The 12,026-nt window shown below is 32.7% G+C and overlaps 2 protein-coding genes across 2 annotated transcripts; one reads left to right on the top strand and one right to left on the bottom strand.

The window, feature by feature from the left end:
• The first annotated feature begins 4,591 nt into the window (after nt 1–4,591).
• Nucleotides 4,592–7,911, top strand: LOC145034891 (O-fucosyltransferase family protein). The gene is made up of 11 exons (XM_078983450.1): nt 4,592–4,964; nt 5,515–5,565; nt 5,673–5,763; nt 5,865–5,941; nt 6,021–6,109; nt 6,188–6,307; nt 6,401–6,517; nt 6,591–6,734; nt 6,813–6,936; nt 7,010–7,201; nt 7,287–7,911. Exons 1-11 carry the CDS (start codon nt 4,671–4,673, stop codon nt 7,644–7,646), a joined length of 1,659 nt encoding a protein of 552 aa, XP_078839576.1. The 5' UTR covers nt 4,592–4,670; the 3' UTR covers nt 7,647–7,911.
• A 1,511-nt stretch (nt 7,912–9,422) lies between these two features.
• LOC145035296 (uncharacterized) lies at nt 9,423–10,809 on the bottom strand. The gene is made up of 2 exons (XM_078983863.1): nt 9,996–10,809; nt 9,423–9,922 (listed from the first exon to the last, which is right to left on the bottom strand). Exons 1-2 carry the CDS (start codon nt 10,807–10,809, stop codon nt 9,423–9,425), a joined length of 1,314 nt encoding a protein of 437 aa, XP_078839989.1.
• Nucleotides 10,810–12,026: the final 1,217 nt, after the last annotated feature.

Genomic DNA, 12,026 nt, shown 5'->3' with positions numbered 1-12,026 from the left:
CTTAACTTGATGAGTTTGTATTCATTTGGTCATTGTAACCTTTAATGGTCACATATGATAATTGATATGACACAAACCCAAAAGATATTTAAAAAAAAAAAAAAAAGAACTCATGCCTTGGTTATGATTGTCCCCTATGGTTTTGCACGCAAAATCATCAATATTTCCTGTCCTTGTAGCCATTTTTGTCCCTGTAAGTCTAGCTCCAGCAACTGAAACAATCACATTTACAAATTTACTTATTATTTATATTAAAGAACATTGTAATTCTTAATAAATCTTTATTCTTTATTCACCTCCACTGCAACAGAACCTGCAACACTTCCTGCAACTGTAGCAACAACAGCAAAACCACCAATTCCAATCACTGGTATAATTGTACCTAATGTTGGTGCTAAACCACTAAATCCTATAGCAATTGTTGGAGCTGCTAAATCTGTTGAAAATAAAGTCTTCCATCATACAATATACAGAAGTACATATAACATTATATTTACTAAAAGAATTGAAAAGTTTGGGATATTATAACTATAACTATACTACCAGTAATCACCATTAAAGTTCCAACAGTTAAAACAGCAACTCCAATAATACCTCCACGTCTCCACTTAACCCACATGCTTTTTGGTATTATATTAGGAAAAGGAAACATCATGAATGTTTGAAAGCACATATCATCACAAATGGCATTCACAATGTCCTACCTGAAACAATAAGAAAAGTATTAGATTGATGCCAAACAATATTTGTAATGAGAAAAAAAACTAAGTGAGATATGATTAATTAGTAACTACACTGGTGCAATCGGCTTCCATTGCATGTTTTGCAAGCATTATAGAAGAGCCTGAAAAATAGAAACAAATTGTTAATAGTATAAGTATAATACCAAAAACTTTTAAAAATTTATCGTATGAAAATAGGTTAAAAAGTAAAAACAATGACCTGGATCTTTTTCTGATGATTTTACAATGAAATTGTTGCCAGTGGTAATAGCAAGTGGAAACATCTACAAGAAAAGATTAAATAGATGATTGAAGTTAACATATTCTTGTTTATTCATAGTGAACGAAAGTAAGGGCAGATTGGGAATTATAATCATACCCACATGGAAATTTTCATTCCCATCCATTGCCTACTGATTCATAGTTTCATTGGAATACTTTTTTGATACCAAAATTCCACTTAACAAATAAAAATAGAAAAGAGCGATGGTAGTTCCCCACACAATCAGAATCTTTATTTTTTTAAATCCAAACATATACAAAACATAAAAATTAAAGCCTTTGATGCTTTGAAGTCGGTAAAAAAGTAATTAAACACTTAAACTTGTATTAGTTGTATAATTAACTGATTATCAAACGTTAAAGAAAATTTGAATCGAAGCATGAAACCGTAAGTAAGAAAGTCACAAGTTTGGGTAGAAGAAATTGAGAAACAGTGGATGAATTTCAAAATAGAAGTGGCATGAGGGTTTGATTAAACAACCCTTGAAGAATTGAAGAAATGAACTCTCTTGTGCGAATCTGTACAAAAAAAATCATAAAAAGTAAAGAGACGATAAACCCTAGAAAAGTGAATTCGTTCAACTTAAAACTTTCTACGGTAGTTTCCCTCTCCGGCGACGACAACCTTCCCCTTTTTAATGAATGTCTAGTTGCATGTGTGAAGGCAACTCAAAAGGACCATGCCACTATCAATTCAAGTGCATACCAATTATAGTTATGGACTTAGACATCTAATCCAACAGTCTCCTACTTGGATAAGTCTAATAACTATAGTTGCATGTACGACTTCAAAAATTGACAAACAATCATAGCTCTCAAAACCGCTGTTAAACTCTGACTTAGTCAGATATGTGTCCTTAGATAAGTAATCACATATTACTCCATTCTACAAGATATCGTATGAACATGATAAATGGATTATAATCATTCTTTTTGTCCAATGTTTGTTTCCCGATTTCCGATTTATGACGACTGAAACCAGACTACTAATTGAACACATCAATTCAGTCCCGGATTCGCCAAGTGCTTTAGATGTCATCATCAAATCATCGAGGGGCCCACATATACCGTTTTTCCCGTTAGAGAAAAAGGAACAGATAAAATTCGACTCATATGCTTGCACTACTCACTCATCAAATCATACACAACAATACGTTTTATAACATCAAGTTATTGATGTGTTTACGTATTATTAATGCACATCTGACTCGTAATTTGTAAACAACAACTCATATGTTTCCGTTTCAAGAATATAAGATATTATCGTCTCAAAATTACTCATGATAAAATCTATGAAGTAATTATTTGAGCGTGGATTAATCCAATACTCAAATCCCCACTTCAATAGTACTTGTGAATGTTGCAGCAAACCATTGCTATGTCTAAACCCTTAGACAATGTAACATCCATAAAATTCATGAAAAAATTAAACTTTTTAGACATTCCAAAACCATCCATTGTTTACAAATTGTTTTCAAAATAGTTTAACATCAGAGAAATTGAATAAATTGTGACATAAAATACAAGGAGGTGCATGATTAAGCCTTCGCCTTCCGCGCCGCCCTGGGTCTTTCGGCCTAGAGCACAAAGTAGGACCGCCTCAACCCACCCGTAATCACACAATAATGACATAGATATCAAACGCTAGCTAGCACATACAATAATCATACAGGCCTAGCAGATCATCAATTATAGTATCATCCTATACACTAAGATACGAATCTAACAAATCACTACACATAGCATCATAAGATAACCAGGAGAACAATCCAAAATGGCCAGCCTTGGTGCTTTCGACCCTGTTAGCATAGCGAGGAAAACTCACCTTTCAAGCAGCACTGACTGAAAAGATCCAACTCTCGAATCATGGCTTTGAACTCAACCGCCTACAACCACCATGAGACTAACTCTATCGAAATCCCGAAATACCCTCAAAAGTCAAACTTGGTCAACCGTGGTCAAAACCAAAGTCAATAGTCAATGTCAACAGTCCATATCAACAGTCTATGTATGGATTTGGAACCTCAAAACTCAAAAGTTGTAATCATGGTTTAAGATTAAAGTTAGGTTCTTTTTAAGCGATGATAATAAAACCAACAATATTAAAGAAAACAATCCATTATGTTTTATGAAAAATAACGAATAAGTCTAGAACATGTCATTCTAGATTAACAAAAAAAAAACATTTGGGACTCCACATTTTGAATTTCAGATTGAAATTACAGATTTCGGAAAAAAAAAACTCTTAGAGTTTCAAGAACAAGTATGAAATACGATGAATAATTTCAGAATTTCAAGAAAATACTTCGGTTTTTAGTAAAGTGTAAAAGAAAATGTTAAAGAAACATAGAAAAAATGAAAGCATATATGATACAAGATCCAGACCTTAAAATCACACAGACTAAAAAAAGATACTATATTAGGATTTAATGTTGATGTTAACTCAATGTAACATATATTTAAGTTTATGAGCTTACAATAAGTAATGAATATTATATACTAAGATTTTCAGACAGATCTTAATATGATTTTTCTGATTTAATCTAAAGGCTAGTTTAGTAGGTTAGAAAAGTAATGTTTAATTTAAATATTTTGTTTTGATTAAACAATTTGGAAAAAAAGAATTGCTAGAGTTTGTTAGTAGTTTTCAGTACCAACTTAGATAAAACATGTTTTAAACAAATAATTCTTTGATTAACTGCATAATTAGGAAAGTCACTACGAAATGGAAACATCTTTTAATTCTGAATTTTAAAAAAAACTTGTCTTATGTAATTTTGTTTCAAATTTTATTTAGTAATTAAAACTTATGTTTAAGTATTTGTTTGAATTAATTGTCTCTTATGTAAAAAGACATTGACTTTGTGACTGTGGTTCGATCATAGTTACTGTGTAGTGTTATTTTATACAGCAAGCAATGATTTTTATTACATATTTATGTTTGTTAGATTTGACACATTCCAAAAATATAGAAATACATTAGAAACTGATTATTTTCCCCTTATTTCTTATTTATGTTTGTCGCTAATGCTTTACCGATTATTTTATTTTCCTGTTTGCTTACACTTTTTATTTACCAGTGTATGCTCATATTTTTTGTTAGAATAAATGTTCACTTTTTACATGTTTGTCTTTTTACCAATACTATTTGTTGCTTTTCAAGTAAGTTGTTGGTATTTGTTTTTTTTTTTCTAGCCTACTACCACTGTTTATTTCCTCCTCTCTTTTTTTATGGACAAACGTTTTAATGTTTTATATGCAGTCATCCAAGATTTAATATTGTTATATAACTGAATATAATTTATTTCATATATATATATATATATATATATATATATATATATATATATATGTATATATATATATATATATATATATATATATATATATATATATATATTATTTTGTAGCTGAGATTATCTATGAAACCAGCTCGGACTTACCACCGTCTTACTTCCTTTTATCTTATTTATGTAGGATTGGGGTATTGTTATTGTTATTGGTGAAAACTCATGTGATAATAATGGAAATTGGGTAATAATATAGGGACTGTTTCTGTAGTTTACTACAAATAATAAAACAGACAGTGCCAAACAGTAGACACCACGCACACTTAGCAGCGAGTAACCAAAAACCCCGAAGCTGGCCTACAGTCCGAAGCGAGCCATGGCGGAGCTCCGCCACTCTAGCTCGATCGGCGGCAGAGCAACACCGTCTCCTAGGAAACGCGATGATGTCACATCGCCGCTTTCCTCCGACAATCATCCCCTCCACGACGATGACGACGGTGGTCGCGATCGTTACCCTAGAGATCGGTTCCGTTCACTATTCTCCAATCATTTTCAGTTATTAGATGAAAGTGCTAGGTTTTATTCCAACAACTTCAAGATCTTGCTTCTACTCATCAGTGTCCTCGTCTTTGCCGGGATCTTTTCCGTTTATTCGGTCATAAGTCGTCTGGTGAGTAATCAAATTCAATTTCATTCGGTCTTGATTCATATAGCACACAAATGATTTTTGTTCGAATACCATATAATGTGTCCTGAAAACAACTCCGACAACACATTATACTTTACTTAAAATCGCTAGTCTGATTAATTCGAAAGGATTTTTGGAATTCCTACTTATCTTGAAGTGTACCTTTCTTCAATGATCTCTAAAGCGAATGCCATATGTGAAGATCTCACATATGGATGCAATCAAGAATTTAGGATGTCGGTGATGTGGAGCAGTGTGTACATATATTCAAATCGATTCCGATATACGTCTTAGTTTAGGCATAGGTCAGAATGTGTTATTGTACATTAGATTTAGCTGTAGTTTGAGCATTTCGTAACCATAACAAGATTATTGGATCCACCACAACATAGAAAACTAAGCCCTGGTATTGACCAAGCCAATTGCATCTGCTTTGCTTTAGTCAAATCAAAGTTGACCTGTTCATAGTATTACTTAGAAGTTGTTTGTGAAACTAAATTAATTTTCTTTGATCTATTTTACCTATTTGTAGAATGCACCATACTTATGCAAGAAAGATGGCATTACACTCCATTGCCCCCGTGTAAGCTATACTGGACTTCTTGGTTGTTATACCATATGCAATGCAATCATGCCCATCAATTAACTTCAAAGCTGTATCTTTTCTTTTTTGCTGTCATTACTCATTAGGTTAAGGAGCCACCTTCTTTATGGGAGAATCCATTATCAACCACCACATCTTGGAAGCCATGTGCTGAAAGACGCATTGGTGCAATTTCAGGTAAAACTTAAACATATACAGAATTCTATGCGGATTCTTTATCATGAATATTCATGAGACCAATCATCCTTATACAATCTTTTGTTCTTGGTTGTCTGCAGATCTTCCTGAGGCAAATGAAACAAATGGATATATATTTATTCATGCAGAGGGTGGACTAAATCAGCAAAGAATTGCTGTAAGTTTCATTCTTTAACACTTTCTGATAAGGCTATTGGATAGATCTGTAATCTGTTACATTTCCTTTTTTAATGTAGATATGCAATGCTGTTGCTGTTGCCAAAATCATGAATGCCACTCTTATTCTGCCTGTGTTAAAGCAAGACCAGATCTGGAAAGATCAAACGTGAGTTACATATATTTATTATTTAGCCTTTTCTTGATTCCTATATTTGCTTATGAGTTTAATGTTTTTCTCTTTTAGGAAATTTGAGGACATATTTGATGTAGACCATTTCATTGATTACTTAAAAGACGATGTCCAAATTGTGCGCGATATTCCATCATGGTTCACTGATAAATCAGAGCTATTCACAAGCATAAGGTTGAACAAAATATCAAAAAGTTAAACCTTTAATATATTTTATGCATTTATGATATAGTTTGCTAAAAAAAATTGTATTTAAATGTATGACAGACGAACAGTGAAAAACATCCCAAAGTATGCACCAGCACAATTCTACATTGACAATGTCTTGCCCAGAATTAAAGAGAAAAAGATAATGGCCTTGAAGCCTTTTGTAGATCGACTTGGGTATGTTTTTTCTTCTATTCAATTAAATTTTTTTTTTTAATTAATTCTGAACCATGTATTTGTTTGTATACAGTTATGACAATGTTCCTCAAGAAATCAACAGACTAAGGTGCAGGGTTAACTATCATGCACTCAAGTTTCTTCCAGAGATTGATGATATGGCTGAGCAACTGGTAGCAAGGATGAGAAATCGAACAGGAAGTCCAAATCCTTTTATGTAAGTTTGAATTAGACAAAAAAATTATGTGATTTTGTTAGTTTAAAAAGGTATAAGAATGAATATGTTGTTGAACAGGGCTCTTCATCTTAGATTTGAGAAAGGGATGGTAGGGCTTTCATTTTGTGACTTTGTGGGGACAAGGGCAGAGAAAGCTTTGATGGGATTATACAGATTAAAAGAATGGCCTCGGCGATTTAAGGTTAAGATTATTATTTTTTTTATTGGTGAAAATTGAAATATGAAATTTGTTTGGTTGATTATTGTTTGTTCAGGATGGTTCCCATTTATGGCCACTTGCACTCCAAAAAAGGAAAGAAGGGCGCTGCCCGCTTGAGCCCGGGGAAGTAGCGGTCATGCTGCGGGCAATGGGCTACCCAAAAGAAACCCAAATCTACGTTGCTTCCGGGCAGGTCTATGGTGGACAGAATCGTATGGCCCCACTTAGAAACATGTTCCCAAATCTTGTATGTGCTATTTTTTCAACTTTAAACCACCGAAAAAACCTACATTTTCAATTAATGTTTTATTTATAAATTATAACTATGGCAGGTGACGAAAGAGGAACTGACAACAAAAGACGAACTGGATGGGTTCCGGAAGCATGTGACGAGTTTGGCTGCTTTAGATTTCTTGGTGTGCTTGAAATCGGATGTTTTTGTAATGACGCATGGAGGGAATTTTGCCAAGTTAATAATTGGAGCAAGAAGGTATATGGGTCATAGACAAAAATCTATAAAACCAGATAAAGGGCTGCTTTCCAAATCTTTAGGGGATCCGTACATGGGATGGGCTACTTTTGTTGAAGATGTGGTGATGACTCACCAGACACGCACTGGGCTTCCGGAAGCAACGTTTCCAAATTATGACATATGGGAGAACCCTTTGACACCTTGTATGTGCAAAGCTTGATCTTAAACTAAAAAACATAACATTTCCATGTGTTTTTCTTTTTGGTTTGGTTTGGTTTTGGTTGGTTTCTTGTAATATTTGGAGATCAAAACAGTTGTGGATTAGCTAAGATGGTGGTGTAAATTAAGATAGGGAAAATATAGTGTTTTTTTTTTTCTTGCCATTTTTTTAAAAGAACAAATAACTTTTTATTTTTTGGTAGTTTAAGAAGTCAATTTGTTGTATCTTGACAATTGTTTTTATCTAGGAATACTTGTTTATTTGATTTGGATTTGGTCATTCTATATGTGAAAAACTTCCTTCCGTTGTAGCAAACAATGTACAATGGTTAATGGTACATGTATTGTTATTGTATCTCATGAAATTCAATCAAGAGGTGAACAAATGGGCCCTGACTTGAAGCCCGAAATTAGGAGTGATGAAACTTGCATGTTCTGTCTGGACCGACCATTTATCAGTCAAAGCCCGCCCACTGGCCGAATAGTGAAGACTGCATTGTATCTTCTACTTGTATTTCATTTCACCCCTATCATTTTCACTCCTTGTTTATAATTTGCCATTCTCTTTTCTTTAATCACCAAGCCTATAATTTTTAACTTTTTGCAATTTAAGTTCTCATATTAAAATGACATTTTCAACCCTTTATTTTTAAAAATGATATATTCACTTCTGTACTTAAACTTTAAAAAATATCAATTTTACCCATTCTATTTTCTTAACTTTTGTTTTATCCATCGTAATATATATAATATGATTCACCTACGGTTACCAATCATAATTTTCTAACCTTTCGTTTACGTCAGTATAAATTAGAGGTGATCAACGTTTCCATAATTTTAGAACTTTAGTTTGTTGATTTTTAAAAAAAATTATTTGTTCTTTCATGTATATTTCGGTATAAATTTGAGTTCGTCTACGTTTCTTTGTAATTTTTTTACGTTCCAGTGCTTATTTTTATCTACGTTTCCTATGTATGAGTTGAGTCACATTTAATACATTTTTTTAATTATTTGAATCTTACTTACTTATATTCAGGGGCGGAGCCAGGATTTAAAGATAAGGGGGGCTTATATATATATTTTTTTTAAAAAAATATTCGAATAACATAATCGAGTCTGTAAAATTGAAAGAGATACTGATAAAGAAAAAAAACCCGTCTAAATATAAACTATATCAATCTTTGCAAGAACCAATCTTCAAAAGTTTTCAAACGATCATAAGCACCGATTCTCATACATTAATATGTTATTATTAAAAGAACGACTTAGAACATAGATACATATAATGTTATGTTCAATTTAGAAGAATACAATTAAAAAATTTGTAAAAGTATAAGTAATAGTACCTTTGTCACTTTAAGTTGTGCCCGTCTTTGCTTTATAGAAAAAAAATCATCTATAAGTTTATCCGAGGAAAATGTATCAACAATCTCTCTCTCTTAATGTTAATAAGCATACAAATTTTCAGAAAATCATCATTCATGGTATTCTGAAGTCGTGTTTTCATGATTTTCATTGCTGAGAATGCTCTTTCAGATGTCGCAGTAGAAACGGGAAGCATCAATATAATGCGAATCAATCTGTCAAACAAAGGATAAGTACCAACCTTTCCAGTTTCATGTAGACCCTGCACAACTCAGAAAGTGTAGAAGCTTTTTTCAATTGTGGGTGATTGCGCACATCTAACTCATAATGCTGTAACTCAAGTTTCAACAAATGAATTTCTTGCTCTGTAAAGTCTAAAGGATAATAAGTTGTTGCCAATTTACATATATCTTCAACATTCAAGGACTTTTTTTGGATCTAGGGCAATACTGAGACGGAGAATCTCTGTTATAGACTCATTAAATCTAGAATTCAACACTTGTAACTGACTGTCAATAGTAGCAATAAACAATTCAACTCGGTAGTGATGTTGTGCAGTGATACTGTCTTTATCATGCCATGTCTGAATTACATATTTGTAAGTCTCATTCATATCAGGGACCAAAATATCACTTCTTTTACAAAAACAAACCACTTGATTCAAAAGTGATTCCCAACCTTCATCTCTCATTTTTTGAAGCAATATTTTTGTTGTAGAAACCAAGGCCAACGCATTAATAATATCTATAGATTTTTGTTGTAAAGATTGGCAAAGCTTGTCAGTTATCCCCATTATATCTTTCATCATATGCAAAACAATGACAAAATCAAATGACATTGTATGTTTAAGTGCAAATATTGCATCACCTTTTTGAGAAGATGTAGAATCTTTTGTTGCAATGTCAGTCAACACTACACAAGATGGACCAAAAAGTCTCATCAAACTACATATTGATTTGAAATGAGAACTCAACCTAGTATCTACAGGTCTTTGTAGTGTTCGCATTTGATTTTTTTCCTTTTCCACTCTCAATCTCATCAACCTCAATTAAATGAGAAATTGCAGCAATCTGAGCATCTTGCAATTGGTCATGACGCTTGGAAGAAGAAGTTATGACATTAACTATAAAGTTTAATGTTTTGAAGAAGTTATGTACCTCGGTCACATCTTTAGACGCTCCAACTAGAGCCAATTGCAATTGATGAGCAAAACAATGTATGTAATAAGCATAAGGGCATTCCTTTAATAACAAAGCTTGCAACCTATTCCATTCTCCATGCATGTTACTAGCTCCATCATATCTTTGACCCTGGATATCTTGAACTCTAAGTTTATGATAAGACAATAAACACATTATCTCATTTTTCAAGGTCGATGAAGTTGTATCTTTGACATGAATCAAATCCAAAAATCTTTCTTTGACATGTCCATCTTGATCAACAAATCTCACAACAATACCCATTTGTTCTTTCTTAGATTCATCTTGAGACTCGTCAACTATCAAACAAAATTTTGCAGTCCCTATTTCATCATGAATTGCTTTTTGTACATTTGTAGCTAACACACACAATATTTCTTTTTGGATATCCGGTGATGTGTACTTCACATTTTGAGGAGCATTTTCTAATACAACATCATCAATAGTCATGTTATAAGAAGCAAGCAACTTTATAAGTTCAAGGAAATTCCCTTGATTTCTTGAGTCAGGTCTCTCATCATGACCTCTTAAAGCACATGCTTGAAATGTAATCCATTTGATAGCCTCAATAGAAACTTTAAGGCGTAATCTATTATCCATAACTTGTTGAGTCGTTTGTTTCTCTATCACATTCTCTATGTGACATAACTCGTTTTTTAAATCTTCATAGCATCTGACAGAAAAATTATGTGCTGAGGCCAGGGTCTTACCTTCATGGACGATGAAAGCACAATCTTTGCCACAATTCACTTTTTTCCATTTATTAAACCCTACGACGATAAATGTATCTGACCCGAATCGTCCAATAGGTTTCTTATTGAAAAGAAAGCAAGGGAAACAAAATGCAGCATCCTTTTTCTCAAAATATTCCAACCACCAATTTTTTTTAAACCAAGCTTGTTGAAAACTACACATAGAATCATTTGGACCACTAGGACTTGAAGGATACTTTGATTTTTGAATTTGGTATGGTCCAAGTTTAATATATAACCGTCTAATTTCATCACGTTGGTGACTTAGATAGCTTGAGATCAAAGGTCGTTCTTCGGGATCACGAATCAAAGAATTTAAGTTTACCTCTCTTGAATTTGAAACATCATTTTTTTTCAGGTTCGACATTAACTGGCTCTTCCATATTACTATTTCTTTCAGGTTGTGGGTCAATAACATCTTCTTTTCGTTTGAAAAAAGAATCAATTGTTCTTTTTTTGCTCATGGTTTACCCTATAATTATAAAAATGAACAAACAAATTAACCAATCATAATGATATCATTAATTACAAATCATACTATTCAAAATAAATATTAACCACAAGTTACAAATGTTAGATATAACTATTTTGATTCATAGTTAAGATGTAAATCGAATTAAACACATAAAGCAACCAATTACCTTAAGAGTGCCAATGAATTAAATTGTAATTGATGCTCCCCTTTAAAGTAACTATCGAATAATTAAATTGTAATTGATATTCTACCTTTGAAGTAATTGCCGGCATCGATGAATATATTGACGTCTCCTAAGTTGAAATTGTGGTAAGTGATGTATTTTGTATTTTTATTGAAGTAAGTGGGCTATAGGAGGGGCTTGGGCTTAAATTGAATTTTATTTTGGGGTTAAATAATATATATAAATTTATATTTATTAGTATATAATACAATATATATAATTTTATATTTATTAGTATATAATAGAAGTAAAGGAAGTTGGGGGGGGGGGGGGGGGGGGGGGGGGGAGCACACCTGCTAGCCGTTGTGTTGCCTCCGCCCTTGCTTATATTCATATACATTTTGCATATAATTCAGTTTTGGTTATC

Source organism: Lactuca saligna, chromosome 3, assembly GCF_052625555.1.
Source record: "Lactuca saligna cultivar CGN05327 chromosome 3, ASM5262555v1, whole genome shotgun sequence".
NCBI lineage: Eukaryota > Viridiplantae > Streptophyta > Magnoliopsida > Asterales > Asteraceae > Lactuca > Lactuca saligna.
The sequence above is the reverse complement of the archived record's forward strand: the minus strand, read 5'-3'. Positions and strand labels throughout refer to the sequence as shown.